This window comes from Crinia signifera, chromosome 7 (genome assembly GCF_055691185.1).
Source record: "Crinia signifera chromosome 7, ASM5569118v1, whole genome shotgun sequence".
Taxonomy (NCBI): Eukaryota; Metazoa; Chordata; class Amphibia; order Anura; family Myobatrachidae; genus Crinia; species Crinia signifera.
Window position 1 is genome coordinate 161,770,299 of NC_139223.1, and position 17,010 is coordinate 161,787,308.

The 17,010-nt window shown below is 47.9% G+C and overlaps 1 protein-coding gene across 4 annotated transcripts in view; it reads right to left on the reverse strand.

Annotated features, from left to right (window-relative positions):
* TRAK2 (trafficking kinesin protein 2) overlaps window positions 1-17,010 on the reverse strand; it is a 45,613-nt gene that overhangs the window by 24,728 nt on the left and 3,875 nt on the right. Inside the window, exons 1-3 of one of the 4 annotated variants that reach the window (XM_083154161.1) lie at window positions 13,697-13,825; window positions 3,685-4,091; window positions 2,070-2,264 (exon numbers count right to left, since the gene is read on the reverse strand). In XM_083154161.1, the coding sequence (XP_083010287.1) occupies window positions 2,070-2,264; window positions 3,685-3,721 (232 nt within the window). In that variant the 5' untranslated portion in view covers window positions 3,722-4,091; window positions 13,697-13,825. Of the gene's footprint in view, window positions 1-2,046; window positions 2,265-3,684; window positions 4,092-13,153; window positions 13,175-13,696; window positions 13,826-17,010 lie in introns of those variants that run through there. The other 3 variants (XM_083154162.1, XM_083154160.1, XM_083154163.1) reach the window with 3 other exon arrangements.

The window sequence follows — 17,010 nt, forward strand, 5'->3', positions numbered from 1 at the left end:
CAGAACTCACATAAATCCAGTGTGTACAACAGTAGCCAAACGACCGTTTCGTCTGCTCATCAGGCCCCTGAGGAACAGTGATGTGAAGGTGAAACGTTCGTCGGCGCATGCTGCGATGGCATGATCCCTTAGGACTGTAAATTCAGGAAATGTTTGTCCCAAAGCATTACAACCATTTCTCGGGCCAGCCAACTACATCAGCTCTCCTTCCAATCAATCCCCATGCTGACTAAGTATGAACGTTTCTCTGCATCCCATGCCATTGGGGATCACACCGGTTGTTTCAGTGGAGCACACCATGCCCTTGATGAATGTGGTGTGTTTCGTTGTGTGTGTATGCATGTGTATATACACATATATACATACATACATACATATAAACATACATTTGCCATTGGGAAGGTGTCTGATTGGCTCCAAATTTATTCTGCAGCAGAACAATGACCTCAAACATACAGCCAATGTCATTTAGTACTATCTTCAGCATAAAGAAGAACAAGGAGTCTGCGCCCCTCTGTCTCTGTGCTATCAGGCTATGGAGGGGCACTAGCAGCGTCTGCCCATCACATACCTGGATATACTGTATAACAGCACATGCTGACCAGCCAATCACTGAGCTGCGCTCCTCTGTCTCTGTGCTATCAGGCTATGGAGGGGCACTAGCAGCATCTGTCCATCATATACAGGGATATACTGTATAATAGCACATGCTGAACAGCCAATCACTGAGCTGCACCCCTCTGTCTCTGTGCTATCAGGCTAGGGAGGGGCACTAGCAGCATCTGTCCATCATATACATGGATATACTGTATAATAGCACATGCTGACCAGCCAATCACTGAGCTGCGCCCCTCTGTCTCTGTGCTATCAGGCTATGGAGGGGCACTAGCAGCATCTGTCCATCATATACAGGGATATACTGTATAATAGCACATGCTGACCAGCCAATCACTGAGCTGCGCTCCTCTGTCTCTGTTTATCAGGCTATGGAGGGGCACTAGCAGCATCTGTCCATCATATACAGGGATATACTGTATAATAGCACATGCTGACCAGCCAATCACTGAGCTGCGCCCCTCTGTCTCTGTGCTATCAGGCTATGGAGGGGCACTAGCAGCGTCTGCCCAGCATATACGGAATACAGTCACTGGGTCTACAGCAAGTTGGTCGACAAGCGTTGGGTCAACACCGTTACGTCAACATAGTTCTAGGTCGACATGGGTTTAAGTTGACAGGTCATTAGGTTGACACAAGCATTAGGTCGACAGTCAAAAGGTCGACATGGGTTTTTCACTGTCTTTTTGAGCCGACAGGCGGTACTTTATGCCCTACCATCCACTGGGGCGTGGCAGGAGAATAAAATAGTGTGCCGAGCGTAGGGAGGCACCGTGCCCGAAGCAATGCGAGCGGATGCATGTCGACATTTGGGTAAAAAAACAGTGAAAAACCCATGTCGACCTTTTGACTGTCAACCTAATGCTTGTGTCGACCTATTGACCTGTAAACCTTAACCCATGTCGACCTTTCCCCATGTCCACCTAACGGTGTAGACCAACTTGCTGTAGACCCAACGATCCCAACCCTCATATACACGAATATATACTGTATATACCCCCCGGCAATGTCTATAAAGGAACACTTAGCAAGGTGCGGGTATATTTCCGCCTCCGCTGCTGGAGGCTCCATATGTGCAGATGGAAATCAGCAATCTGTCACTCCCATATGGAGGAGAGAACAATCCTCCAGATCAAGGAATGCGAAGAGATTTCAGTCCTTGTAACGTTATCCAGAATATGGAGGGTTGTTGTTAACCCTGGAATACCCACAGGATGTAAGGCAGTAGTGTGTCTATTGGTGCTCTCCATACAAACTGCAAGTCTGATGGACACTTCGGTATTAGCCATCTCCGCTATCTATCGCTATACATAGGGTACCAAAACAGCCATCCGTCCACATCAGCATCTTACTAATAACGGGCCTGGAGGGGGTGGAGGTACACTATGGCCTGTCACGCTGATTGTGCTGCTAAGCTGACCAGTCACCTACCCCCAGTAAGGAAAGGCACTCACTCATGTAACGGAAAGCATCCTCAGCCAGGACAGGGGACAGGCTGCCGGGGCCATTGCTTGGCTGTGTTGGGGACTGGATCCAGTCTTGGTGATCATACAGGAACAAGGAGTCCACTCGTAGCTTGTACTGGGGGAGCTGGTCTTCTAGCATGCTGACCAGTTCCACTTCAGGGACATCTGGGCTGTGGTAGATGTCTGTGGGGATAAAGGTTCTGTCAGCATTCTGGATGACCACAATATGTATTCTTTATTGGTGACATAAGAACCAGATATACTCTCACATAACCCGTGGCAGAATAAACTTACTGGTTACTGAACCGTGTGAGGGGAGATGGGTGCACAGGTACAGTGTGAGGGGAGATGGGGGACACACAGGTTACTGTACAGTGTGAGGGGAGGTGGGGGACAGGTTACTGTACCGTGTGAGGGGAGATGGGACACAGGTTACTGTACAGTGTGAGGGGAGGTGGGACACAGGTTACTGTACAGTGTGAGGGGAGATGGGACACAGGTTACTGTACAGTGTGAGGGGAGGTGGGGGACACAGGTTACTGTACCGTGTGAGGGGAGATGGGGGACACAGGTTACTGTACCGTGTGAGGGGAGATGGGGGACACAGGTTACTGTACCGTGTGAGGGGAGATGGGGGACACAGGTTACTGTACCGTGTGAGGGGAGGTGGGGGACACAGGTTACTGTACCGTGTGAGTGGAGATGGGGGGGGGGGCACAGGTTACTGTACTGTGTGAGGGGAGATTGCGGCACAGGTTACTGTACAGACGGGGGACACAGGTTACTGTACCGTGTGATGGGAGATGGGGGGACAGGCTACTGTACAGATGGGGGGCATATCTCCCACCATGACCCTGTCTAAAGGTGCGTACACTCGGGTGCAATTATGTATGAAATCGCTGGCAAAATGGTCGCTCAGCGACCATATTGCCAGTGATTTCATGTGCAGCCGGCGATAGATGGCTGGGAGCGCGCTCCCGCGGCCAGCCCTTCATGGTCGCTGGGAGCATGCTCCTGCGACCAGCAGCTTCCTTCAGCGATCGCCGGGCAGGAGGTCAGCGCCGGAGAAATCAGTGCTGTTCTCCCATGCCCTGCGACGCTGCTCCATCCCTCCTCCCGTCACCTGCTGCTGCGCTCCGCCTCCGCCCCGTAGCAGTGTCTCCTTTTCATCGCTGATGAAAAGCAGACACTAGCAATATGATTGCTGGGGATATATTGCTAGCAATATATCCCCAGCAATCATATAGACCCGTGTGTACACACCATTAGTAACGCGGGGAGCAGGTTATCCTAGACGATATGTAGCGGATATCTGCTTATATAGTATCTGTATATCCTGCCATAATGGAATAATTTACTGAAATTGGCATAGTAAAAAAAAAAAAATGATTGTATTAGTCATGATAAATAATCCTGCACACTGGCCTTTGTATAACCGGTAACACAAAACATCACGGTAGTTACACAGATCACAGCTGGAATCCCCATTAGATCAGGTGATCACTAATATACCGCCGTTATAAATCCTTCAGCATCCTATCACAGCACACGGTCACATATAATGTACATGGTCCATGCAGAGGTTACATAGACTAACATTTACCATGGCCGGGACTGGGGCCTCCACAGGGGATACTCATGAGGTTCTCTTCACACCCCGAGAGATTGGGATCAGCATTTACCCCAATACCCGAGGCCTGGCAGTTCCAGGTTATAGTTTGGTTTTAGGACAGAAGACGCAGCTTGGCGTGAGGGGAGCAGGCTTCTGGTTGGCTGGAAGGCTAGCAGGCTTCTGGTTGGCTGGAAGGCTAGCACGCTTCTGGTTGGCTGGAAGGCTAGCACGCTTCTGGTTGGCTGGAAGGCTAGCACGCTTCTGGTTGGCTGGAAGGCTAGCACGCTTCTGGTTGGCTGGGAGTATTTCTGTATCAGAGACATCTGCTGGCTTTGGACATCCTTGGGTCATGGTGAGAAGGGTCTCACCTCACCTTACTTTTCCATTCTCCATGTTACCTGAGGGAGAGCAGAACACAATGTCACATCGTTCAATAGTCAGACAGGGTTATGCAATATTATGAATTCATTTAATAGGCACAAAGGCATTTACTGGGCAATTCAATGGTGTTATTGATCCCCATGCAAATTCTGTACAAAGGCCATGGAAAAGGATGGGCTGTAAATGATCTGTGGGATGTTATTCTGTGTATCTCCAGGTGGGAGTAGTCGTACTGCCCCTTTCTGAGACAGAAGCATCTGCCCTGCTCACAGTGTACACAGAAAGTAGCAGTCCAGTGCCCTTCTCCACAGAAACCTGTGAATATACCGGCTGCTGGCAGCGTAACTCAGCATCCTTCTTCAGTAGCATAACAGCATGTGTCTCTGGTATTACAACGCCCGTGGGAGCCGGGACACAGAAACATGGGGGTACCTTCAAGCCAAGCAAGTTCCACTTACATCTGGAGCAGAATTACCCCACAGCCAGTCCCCATGAGGCCAGAGAAGTTCATCGTTGATCCAGTGTCCTTCTACTACTCAGACTTATGGGCAGTGATTTTGTTGATGCCCCTCCTCCAGGAAAAAGAAGGCGGGGCATCGACAACCTGAACAGAGCCTCTTTAGTGCCCAGACCAGTGGTTCCCAAATTTTCAATCCACCCCATGACCAAAAGTTTCTTATTGATAAAGTAAACAATATATTAAATGAAGTGAATGGTGCTCATCTGTCACCCTCAGTTATGTGGTGCTGGACACACTGGTGCGCCTAACTGTCCAGTATTCTTTTATGGACAGCCAATAGCACTGGCTTTGCCATCAGCATAAATAATATATTTAGGTTCTGGCCCACCAACCTGAGGCACTCCCTGCAAGTGTCTGGCAGCACCCCAGGGTCGGTAGGTAGGCCTAGGCTACTGCATGGGTAGGTTCCTGTATTTTCCTGATCAAAAGAAAATATACTAAAACCTTAACATTTTGAACGATCATTAAATCTGTTATTTCCATATAGTAAAATCATCATATCTTCCCAAAGTTCTACCTCTCCATTTTGTCTTTTTATAATCCCTGATACACTGTTTTACATTTTGTTTATTACATCTGCCCCACCTGCAGTGCACATGGTTTTGTCCATTAGAGAGAGAGAGTGAACCAGAATCAGGCCCCTAGTCTCCAGTATGTATTTGTACAGTTTGTGTACTGCTGGGGCATAGGAATACATGTGTGTGGTGCGGTGGGGGAGTGGGGGCAGTGGGTACAGATTCTCTATCAGCAGGTTTATTATATAGATGCCGCGGCTCCGTAGAGTTTTATATTAGTCTGGGCATAAATTATACCAATGACTGTACTGGCCGAAGAGATGCAGAGAATTACATTGTGCTTTATCTCAGCTGTTTATATACAATCCTTAATAACTGCAGGTCTCTGGCACCAGGCGTCACAGTACCAGCATATGAGTGCGGTTGCCCATGTTCCCGGCCTGCCCAGTGCATGCCGACTAGAAGCACATTCTCCATAGAGGACGGTGTGTGAATACGGATGTACAATAACGCCTGGCACAAAGGCCTATATATGGCCACATAATTCCCCTCTGATCACCATGGGCAGTGCCCCCCACCCCGGGTCTGGCACACAGAGGTCCCGCCAGCGGCACTGCATGATGTACAGTACCCTGTATTTGGCCAGTGGTATGAGCCTACATATAATTGTACCTCTGTCAGGATAATTACACGAGGCAGACATAAAGTAGTCGCTGACTACAGACAGGGACTTTATGACGGTGTTATCCTAGATATAGGGACAATATACTGCTCTGGGTTATGGGATTATAAAGAGGATGCAGCCTTATCTGCCCGTCATCTGCAATAACAGATCTATAATCTAAGCTGTAACATTAAAGCTGGTTACACATTACACGCTTCCACCTGTGTGAGCTATATCTGTGATCATATAAAAATACCGGAATTTATAAGGATCACAGCATAACAATGATGAGTGCGCCATCTTCAGGTGCGGCCAAGGAGCCTGCTCCCAGGGGACTAGGTGCCTCCGAGATGCTTGGGGGTCACACTACCTCGTGCCTCAAACATGCAGCCTCCATCTCTATCCCCCTGTTCTGTATTCTCCATTCCTTCTTTTCTACTATAGCCTCGGTTTACCCTCATTCTCCATTTGTTCTAGGCTTAATTGTATCCTTTTAATGATTGCTTCGGTCTTTATCCCTCTCATAAAAAGCTCTAAACTCATATTTAAATTCATTAAATAATTGCATTGGGAACAAAGTATGGAGTAGTGTACAAGAGGTATACAGATGGTTACACAGAGACCTGGCACGCTCCCCCACACACTATCTATGATCACAACCAGGATATAGCAGGTAAGTGACCATGGAGTCAGCTGTGGCTGGGCCTGTGAGCGGGGAGTATGGGCCAGGAAACCAGGAGAGTCTCATGCAGCCAGCAAGGAGCTATGTGCTAGACTCATGTATCAGGTTCCCGATTCCCAGCCTATAGGGTGTACGTGGATATGTCATTGGTGGCTGCTGTCAGTGTGTGGTCCAGTATATTGTACTTATCCCCAGCAGAGGGGCCTCGACTGTGCCGCTGGGCCTCGGTGAAAAAGGGGGTGAGGCCAACAGGAGGGGCACGTCCATGCCACTGTAAAAAAAAAAAAATTGGCAGGGGGCTGGCCAGCAGGTAGGACACCCACTCAGGGAGAGAGGACTGGCTGTCGCTGCAGCTGCCTCTCTCCCCTGCCTTAGCACACGGAACTAAGCAGTCTGTGTTGGGGAGAGAGGCAGACGCAGTGGGAGAGAGGCAGACGCAGTGGGAGAGAGGCAGATGTAATGGGGGAGTGGGACCCGGCCTTCTCAATCAGACCTGGGCAAAAAGTACCCCCACCCCCTCCCGATGCCACCGGCCCTGCATACTGTACTCAGCAGCCATAGCGGTGCACGTGGATCCTCTTGTGGGATCAGTACGATTTACTGACACCATTATACCAGCATGGCGTTCATACCTATGGTCAACACATACATAATACGCCTATAGAAATGCCTACAGTCAGCATAACGACCTGATCATAATGCCGAACATGTTAAAATACTGACACAGTTATAATGCCGACATGGACACTGTATTAGTCTTGCCCGCCATGCTTCGGGCGCGGTGCCTCGCTGCGATCGGCGTACTATTATATTCATCTCCCTCTGTACCCACTGGGATGGTAAAGTACAAACAAGTTGGTTTTTAAGAAAGAATTCCTGAAAAACTCTATTTTTATTATTCTAATCATTTTTATAGTCAAAACGCTGGAGTAAAAAGTCTATGGCAGGTGAGGCAGTGGGTGTGGAATAGAGACAATATCAAGGTCGACATAAGGTTTTTCTGATGTTTTTGTGTCCGTGTTGACAACGGAGCATGTGGACCCCCCAGTTAGTGTGGTGCTCGTCATACTTCAGACTACCACGTGGAGTCCACCTGGATGGAAAAGTCCACTAAAATGGGGGGAGAGCTTGTGATACGGCATGTCAGCCTGTTCGTGTGTCGGCCATTGCCATGTTGACAATTTGCTTTTGTCAACCTTTAGTCGATGTTGACCTATTGACTGTTTACCTAGAGTACTGTCTGTGAGCCATCCGGTTACCCAATAAACGCAACCAGTTACCATGCTGTCCCCCACTACAGCTAAATAGCTCCTCACCTCTAAGGGGGGAATTCAGGTGTTTTGTGTGTCAGTGGCCACTAGATGGCGCCCAGTGGAGCAATGCAAGTGTTGCTCCGTTCAAAGGCTCCACGCCACCAGCGAAGACTGTCAAGATATTCTGTCAATAGATGGGCTGGTAGCTAGTAGCTGTATTAAGCCTGTCTCTTCCATCACCAGTGTACACAACAGCGCCCCCTGGTGGATATACAGGGCAGGCGCCGTCTGACAGGCTGGTAGCTAGTAGCTGTATAAAGCTCTGTCTCTTCCATCACCAGTGTATACAACAGCGCCCCCTGGTGGATATACAGGGCAGACGCTGTCTGACAGGCTGGTAGCTAGTAGCTGTATAAAGACTTGTCTCTTCCATCACCCATCTCTATACAGAACATTCCCCCATAACTGATACAGTACACAACGGCCACGTCTAGCAGTATATAATGATACATCATCCCAACATGACCCATCTCTATGCAGAACAATCCCCCATTACAGATACAGTACACAACGGCCACGTCTAGCAGTATATAATAATACATCCCAACATGACCCATCTCTATACAGAACATTCCCCCATTACGGATACAGTACACTACGGCCACGTCTAGCAGTATATAATGATACATTCCAACATGACCCATCTCTATACAGAACATTCCCCCATTACTGATACAGTACACAACGGCCACGTCTAGCAGTGTATAAGGATACATCCCAACATGACCCATCTCTATACAGAACATTCCCCCATTACTGATACAGCACACAACGGCCACGTCTAGCAGTATATAATGATACATCCCAACATGACCCATCTCTATACAGAACATTCCCCCATAACTGATACAGCACACAACGGCCACGTCTAGCAGTATATAATGATACATCCCAACATGACCCATCTCTATACAGAACATTCCCCCATAACTGATACAGCACACAACGGCAAGGTCTAGCAGTATATAATGATACATCCCAACATGACCCATCTCTATACAGAACATTCCCCCATAACTGATACAGCACACAACGGCCACGTCTAGCAGTATATAATGATACATCCCAACATGACCCATCTCTATACAGAACATTCCCCCATAACTGATACAGCACACAACGGCCACGTCTAGCAGTATATATTGATACTTCCCAACATGACCCATCTCTATACAGAACAATCCCCCATTACGGATACAGTACACTACGGCCACGTCTAGCAGTATATAATGATACATCCCAACATGACCCATCTCTATACAAAACATTCCCCCATAACTGATACAGCACACAACGGCCACGTCTAGCAGTATATATTGATACTTCCCAACATGACCCATCTCTATACAGAACATTCCCCCATAACTGATACAGCACACAACGGCCACGTCTAGCAGTATACAATGATACATCCCAACATGACCCATCTCTATACAGAACAATCCCCCATTACGGATACAGTACACTACGGCCACGTCTAGCAGTATATAATGATACATCCCAACATGACCCATCTCTATACAGAACATTCCCCCATAACTGATACAGCACACAACGGCCACGTCTAGCAGTATATATTGATACTTCCCAACATGACCCATCTCTATACAGAACAATCCCCCATTACGGATACAGTACACTACGGCCACGTCTAGCAGTATATAATGATACATCCCAACATGACCCATCTCTATACAGAACATTCCCCCATAACTGATACAGTACACAACGTCCATGTGTAGCAGTATATAATGATACATCCCAACATGACCCATCTCTATGCAGAACAATCCCCCATTACGGATACAGTACACAATGGCCACGTCTAGCAGTATATAATGATACTTCCCAACATGACCCATCTCTATGCAGAACAATCCCCCATTACGGATACAGTACACAACGGCCACGTCTAGCAGTGTATAAGGATACATCCCAACATGACCCATCTCTATACAGAACATTCCCCCATTACTGATACAGTACACAACGGCCACGTCTAGCAGTATAAAATGATACATCCCAACATGACCCATCTCTATACAGAACATTCCCCCATAACTGATACAGTACACAACGGCCACGTCTAGCAGTATATAATGATACATCCCAACATGACCCATCTCTATACAGAACATTCCCCCATAACTGATACAGCACACAACGGCCACGTCTAGCAGTATATAATGATACATCCCAACATGACCCATCTCTATACAGAACATTCCCCCATTACTGATACAGTACACAACGGCAACGTCTAGCCGTATATAATGATACATCCCAACATGACCCATCTCTATACAGAACAATCCCCCATTACGGATACAGTACACTACGGCCACGTCTAGCAGTATATAATGATACATCCCAACATGACCCATCTCTATACAGAACATTCCCCCATAACTGATACAGCACACAACGGCCACGTCTAGCAGTATATAATGATACATCCCAACATGACCCATCTCTATACAGAACATTCCCCCATTACTGATACAGTACACAACGGCAACGTCTAGCCGTATATAATGATACATCCCAACATGACCCATCTCTATGCAGAACATTCCCACATAACTGATACAGCACACAACGGCCACGTCTAGCAGTATATAATGATACATCCCAACATGACCCATCTCTATACAGAACATTCCCCCATTACTGATACAGTACACAACGGCAACGTCTAGCCGTATATAATGATACATCCCAACATGACCCATCTCTATGCAGAACATTCCCACATCACTGATACAGTACACAACGGCCACGTCTAGCAGTATATAATGATACATCCCAACATGACCCATCTCTATACAGAACATTCCCCCATTACTGATACAGTACACAACGGCAACGTCTAGCAGTATATAATGATACATCCCAACATGACCCATCTCTATACAGAACAATCCCCCCATAACTGATACAGCACACAACGGCAACGTCTAGCCGTATATAATGATACATCCCAACATGACCCATCTCTATGCAGAACATTCCCCCATTACGGATACAGCACACAACGGCCACGTCTAGCAGTATATAATGATACTTCCCAACATGACCCATCTCTATACAGAACATTCCCCCATTACTGATACAGTACACAACGGCCACGTCTAGCAGTATATAATGATACTTCCCAACATGACCCATCTCTATACAGAACATTCCCCCCATAACTGATACAGTACACAACGGCCACGTCTAGCAGTATATAATGATACATCCCAACATGACCCATCTCTATACAGAACATTCCCCCATAACTGATACAGCACACAACGGCCACGTCTAGCAGTATATAATGATACATCCCAACATGACCCATCTCTATACAGAACATTCCCCCCATAACTGATACAGTACACAACGGCAAGGTCTAGCAGTATATGATACATCCCAACATGACCCATCTCTATACAGAACATTCCCCCATAACTGATACAGCACACAACGGCAAGGTCTAGCAGTATATAATGATACATCCCAACATGACCCATCTCTATACAGAACATTCCCCCATTACTGATACAGTACACTTCCCTTACCAGAGCCATAATTAGCCTATTTTATGCCCTGTGTCAGAAAGAGAATTGTCCTCCCACAGCCCCAAACCCCCATTTCTTTTATGGATATAAGGCGCATGCCCTCAAGGGAAAGGCTTTTTATGTCAGAAAACATGAATAGAGTATCTGACTGCACTGCCACCGGAAATAGGTTTGAATCCCAAGTATGCCAGCATCTTAAAATGTAGTAAAGGACAATGGATCAGGAATGTTGTTACATGTATTAGCGAAGGAGGTGGGGGAAGAAGATAGGGGAAGAAGATTTCATGCTTCAAAGAGAGGCGACAAGTGAAAGTAATACCCCTTTTACACCAAAATCTCGGATCCGATCCGGTATTTGGAACACTGTTCCAAGCCAGGTCGGATGTGAGATTTTGGTCCGTTTACACTGCAGTGCCGACCAGCAATGTAAATGGGGACGGCACTTGGAGAAGACATCATCTCCAAGCACGGGACCGCCGATTGCCGTCCCAGACCCTGGACCGCCACACTGGGGGAAAGCCTAGCACCAAGGTAAGCTGCTGGGCTGCCCCCAGCCTCCAGGACCCCCCATCTGTGAGACCCGGGTCTACAAAGGAAAAATCCGGGGTTTAGTGGCGGTGTAAAAAGGGTATAACTAAAACCGATAATTAAGAAGTGACACCAACAGTGCACCCTATCCTTCAGCGCTATGGCCCTTTTTTTGATTGAGTCGGATGGCTGCGTGTGCGGCCGGCCGATGTTTTGCATGTGCAGAGGTGTGTCTGCACATGTGCGTATGCCTTGCACATCTGATCACGGGGTGGAGAGGGGCGTGAAGGGCTGTTTGGGATCATTAACATATGCGTACGCCCCGCGTTTCATGGGCGTTCCCATGAAAACGCGGTGCAGGCATATGGAAATGCAGACCTGACGCAAGTGTGGGGGGCGGACAGCTGACATAGCCAGAGGTCAGCGGCCCGCCCATATCCCTGCTTTCACAAGGACAACTAGTGGCTGCCTGACCGCTCGGTCCATCACTCGATGGTTGGCGACCATCGGAGGATGGGGGAGGTTCACACAGGCCAACGAGTGGGTGCTCACATGAAATATCAACTCATGGTCCATTTGTTTGGCATCCTACAGCGTTCGGACGGCATGAACGATCTGTACGATAGGCAGGGCTAAGAACACTCGGTGCCCGACCGAAATATACAACCGTCCGACTCAATCAGAATAAGGGCCAATGTGCAGTGTCACCTTCCGCACCACCCTAGTTACCACCCTGTACTATACTTTCCCTCTTTATAATATTGATAACTACAAACAAAAAAAAAAACACAATATATCAGGCAGCAATACACAAACATGTGAGAAAACCTCCCACACAAACAGATGAGCATCACACCAGGTACCACTGAATACACTGAGCGGCATACCACGCATTCACCACTGTAACAGCAGAGGAAGAGGGTGGTCTCTACCGTCATATTACACATAGGAAGAATAGGAGTCATGTAGCACTATCAGGGAATAGAGAAGTCCTGCAGCTGGTTTCATACAAGCCACAGTGTTTTACAGAGGCGCACAGCAGCGTCGGTAACAGGGGCTGCGCACAGTAGCGGCAGTAACAGGGGCTGCGCACAGCAGCATCAGAACAAGGCTTGGAAGTGACTCGTACACAGCAGATGGATCCTGCCCATCACAGCAGCGATATTTATAGATCCCAATGGTAAATGGCGAATAGCAGGCTGGGAATGCTGCCTGACCCCATGGTGCTACCCCTGCATCCAAGCCAGGGTGACAGGCCCAGATTACTGTCCTGCGTACATCTGGTGTCACTTACTGTACGCTGAGAGGAGACATTCCGAGGGCTGGGACATAGAACTGGGAAGATGCTGGAGGCAGAACGTCTGCACCATACATCTCCCTCGCTTTAGGGAACAGAATAAAAACTCTCCTCCAAAAACTTCCCTGGGAATCAGGAGTCAGCCACGATGGTGGCCAGCGGTCCGGGCAGCAGAGCTGACATCTTCCGGTATGCAGCAGTAAATCATAGTCTATTATTAATCAGATGATGGCATTAATGCTGCTGTGCGGTCCCTGGGCATCTGCTCCCTTGGCTGCATCCTTACAGCAGCTGCTGCTATCACGGCATGGAGGCCAGAGGGACAAGCACACGATCAGATCACACAGATCTCCCACAGCTACAGAATGACGTGACTGGTCTCAGTTAGTACACAGGGAACCATGAGCATCGGAGGCTGGGTACCAACCTCAGGGATAAGTTACCAGGCTGCACGCTAAGGTGTCCCCAGCAGTACATACAAGGCTGCGAGCACACGTACAACAGAACATGTTAGTCTGCACCAATGCCCTTCCACATTACCTGCTGCACAAGGCCATGGCTGCCGCTATCTGCTGTGGAATCATCTATATCCATGACTCCAGCGCCAGGAGAAGGATCAGACAGGGTGTAACAGGGAACATGTTGTGCAGCGTTGTCCTCACCCGTCACAGACACACACAATCCGGCTGGGAATAAGCCCCTGCCATGTGACTCGGCAGCCATGCACCCCCTGAGGCGTGACAACACACATCACGGAAAGTCTCTTACACGGTGACATCTCATTTCCCCAGTGACCTGCTGCTGAGCCGGCCAAGCAGGACTTCCAGGAAGCCGCGTGCCGGGCTCCTGGCTCAGCATGCGGGCTGCCGAATTATCCCTATTCAAGTCCCTTTAATTACTTTAATCTACTGACAAGCTTCTTATAAGACTAAAGATTCTAAAGTCAGAAATTCTCAGAAACACAGGAGCGCAGAGCCAAGGACGCGGTGTCTGTACTAATGGCAGTCTCTCTCTCTCTCCCTGGCGGAGAACAGGTCTCTGGCACCAGGAATAGGGCTGGTAGAGATGCCCACTACTCCGCTCACGGAACCAACTATCCTAGGTTTTTAAGTGTGGTGCAAGGAATGTATCAAATACATTTGCATATTAATACAGAGGAGTCAGAGTCGAGGAGTCGGGGTCAGAGGTACGAGAAGTCGGAGTCGGGACATTTATCTACCGACTCCACAGCCCTGTCTATAACTGACATGATCGCTGTCAGGAGTAATCAACTCTATAACCGAGACGCTCGCTGTGAGGCGTAATCATCTCTATAACGGAGATGATCGCTGTCAGGAGTAATCACCTCTATAACTGAGAGATCACTGTGAGGAGTAATCACCTCTATAACTGAGACGATCTCTGTCAGGAGTAATCACCTCTATAACGGAGATGATCGCTGTCAGGAGTAATCACCTCTATAACGGAGACGATCGCTGTCAGGAGTAATCACCTCTATAACTGACATGATCGCTGTCAGGAGTAATCACCTCTATAACTGACATGATCGCTGTCAGGAGTAATCACCTCTATAACTGACATGATCGCTGTCAGGAGTAATCACCTCTATAACTGACATGATCGCTGTCAGGAGTAATCACCTCTATAACGGAGATGATCGCTGTCAGGAGTAATCACCTCTATAACTGACAGGATCGCTGTGAGGAGTAATCACCCCTATAACTGACATGATTGCTGTCAGGAGTAATTACCTCTATAACGGAGATGATCGCTGTCAGGAGTAATCACCTCTATAGCGGAGATGATCGCTGTCAGGAGTAATCACCTCTATAGCGGAGATGATCGCTGTCAGGAGTAATCACCTCTGTAATGGAGAGATCACTGTCAGGAGTAATCACCTCTATAACGGAGATGGTCACTGTCAGGAGTAATCACCTCTATAACGGAGATGGTCACTGTCAGGAGTAATCACCTCTATAACGGAGATGGTCGCTGTTAGGAGTAATCACCCCTATAAAGGAGATGGTCGCTGTCAGGAGTAATCACCTCTATAAGTGACATGATCGCTGTGAGGAGTAATCACCTCTATAACGGAGATGGTCGCTGTTAGGAGTAATCACCTCTATAACTGAGATGATCGCTGTCAGGAGTAATCACCTCTATAATGGAGACGCTCGCTGTTAGGAGTAATCACCTCTATAACTGAGATGATTGCTGTTAGGAGTAATCACCTCTATAACTGACATGATCGCTGTGAGGAGTAATCACCTCTATAACTGAGATGATCACTGTGAGGAGTAATCACCTCTATAACTGAGATGATCACTGTGAGGAGTAATCACCTCTATAACTGAGATGATCGCTGTCAGGAGTAATCACCTCTATAACTGAGATGATCGCTGTTAGGAGTAATCACCTCTATAACTGAGATCATCGCTGTTAGGAGTAATCACCTCTATAACTGAGATGATCGCTGTTAGGAGTAATCACCTCTATAATGGAGACGCTCGCTGTCAGGAGTAATCACCTATATAACTAAGATGATCGCTGTCAGGAGTAATCACCTCTATAACTGAGATGATCGCTGTTAGGAGTAATCACCTCTATAACTGAGATGATCGCTGTTAGGAGTAATCACCTCTATAATGGAGACACTCGCTGTCAGGAGTAATCACCTATATAACTAAGATGATCGCTGTCAGGAGTAATCACCTCTATAACTGAGATGATCGCTGTCAGGAGTAATCACCTCTATAACGGAGATGATCACTGTTAGGAGTAATCACCTCTTAACCAAAAGGTCAACCTGGAAGGAGTTGACAGGTGCTTATTCTCAGCATCTATGTCGGCATAGAGGGAGAATATAATAGTATTTTGAACATAGCCAGCTGAAGCATGGGGAGGCAGTGAGCCATGCGAGGGTATGCATTACACTAATTTGGGGGTCCATGTCGACATGAAAAACTCATGTCAACCTTTGCATGTGTCTACCTTATTCTTGTCAACCTTTTGACCATGTCGACCCTATTGCATGATGACCTTTTGGGGTAGACCTATTAATAATAATCTACACCCATGTAAGATTCCTCTGTGAGGCCAGGTAGTAGTCGTAGTAGTCGTAGTAGTACGTTTATTTATAAGGCGCCGCAAAGTGTCCACAGCGCTGTACATAGCAAACAAAAAACAAATGACAAGGTAACGTATAGGGTGTGCTGAAAAATACAGTATAAATAGGGGTATAGCTGGTAGAACTAAAATCAGCATCAGTTCTGAAGTAGGTGTGGAAATTGTCGAGGAGACTGAAGATGAAGTAGAGGAAGGGAAGAACAGGACAGGAGCACAGGTGAGGTAAAGAGGTAGGGTGAGTACGTGAGGCAGGAGGACCCTACTCATAAGAGTTAACATTCTAAAAATAGGTGGGTGGACGAACGAAAAACAACAGGATAAGTAGGAACGGAGGGGAACGGAGGCAGGATAGGAGGATCAAAAGAGGTTAGGAGGAGGGATAGGCTAGTCGAAAAAAGTGGGTTTTGAGGGAGCGCTTGAAGGAGGTAAGGGAAGCAGAAAGCCTGATGGGTGGCGGGAGGTTGTTCCAGTGCAGGGGGGCAGCGCGAGAGAAGTCTTGGACACGGGAGTGGGAGGAGGTGATTAGGTGAGAGGTCAGTCGGCGGTCAGCGATGGAGCGAAGAGGACGGGAGGGAGTGTGGATAGAGATCAGTGAAGAGAGGTAAGGAGCGGTGGAGGAGGAGAGAGCCTTGTAGGTGTTGGTGAGGAGTTTAAAGAGAACTCGGAAAGGAATGGGGAGCCAGTGAAGAGATAGACAGAGGGGGGAGGCGGAGGTAGAGCGGCGGGAG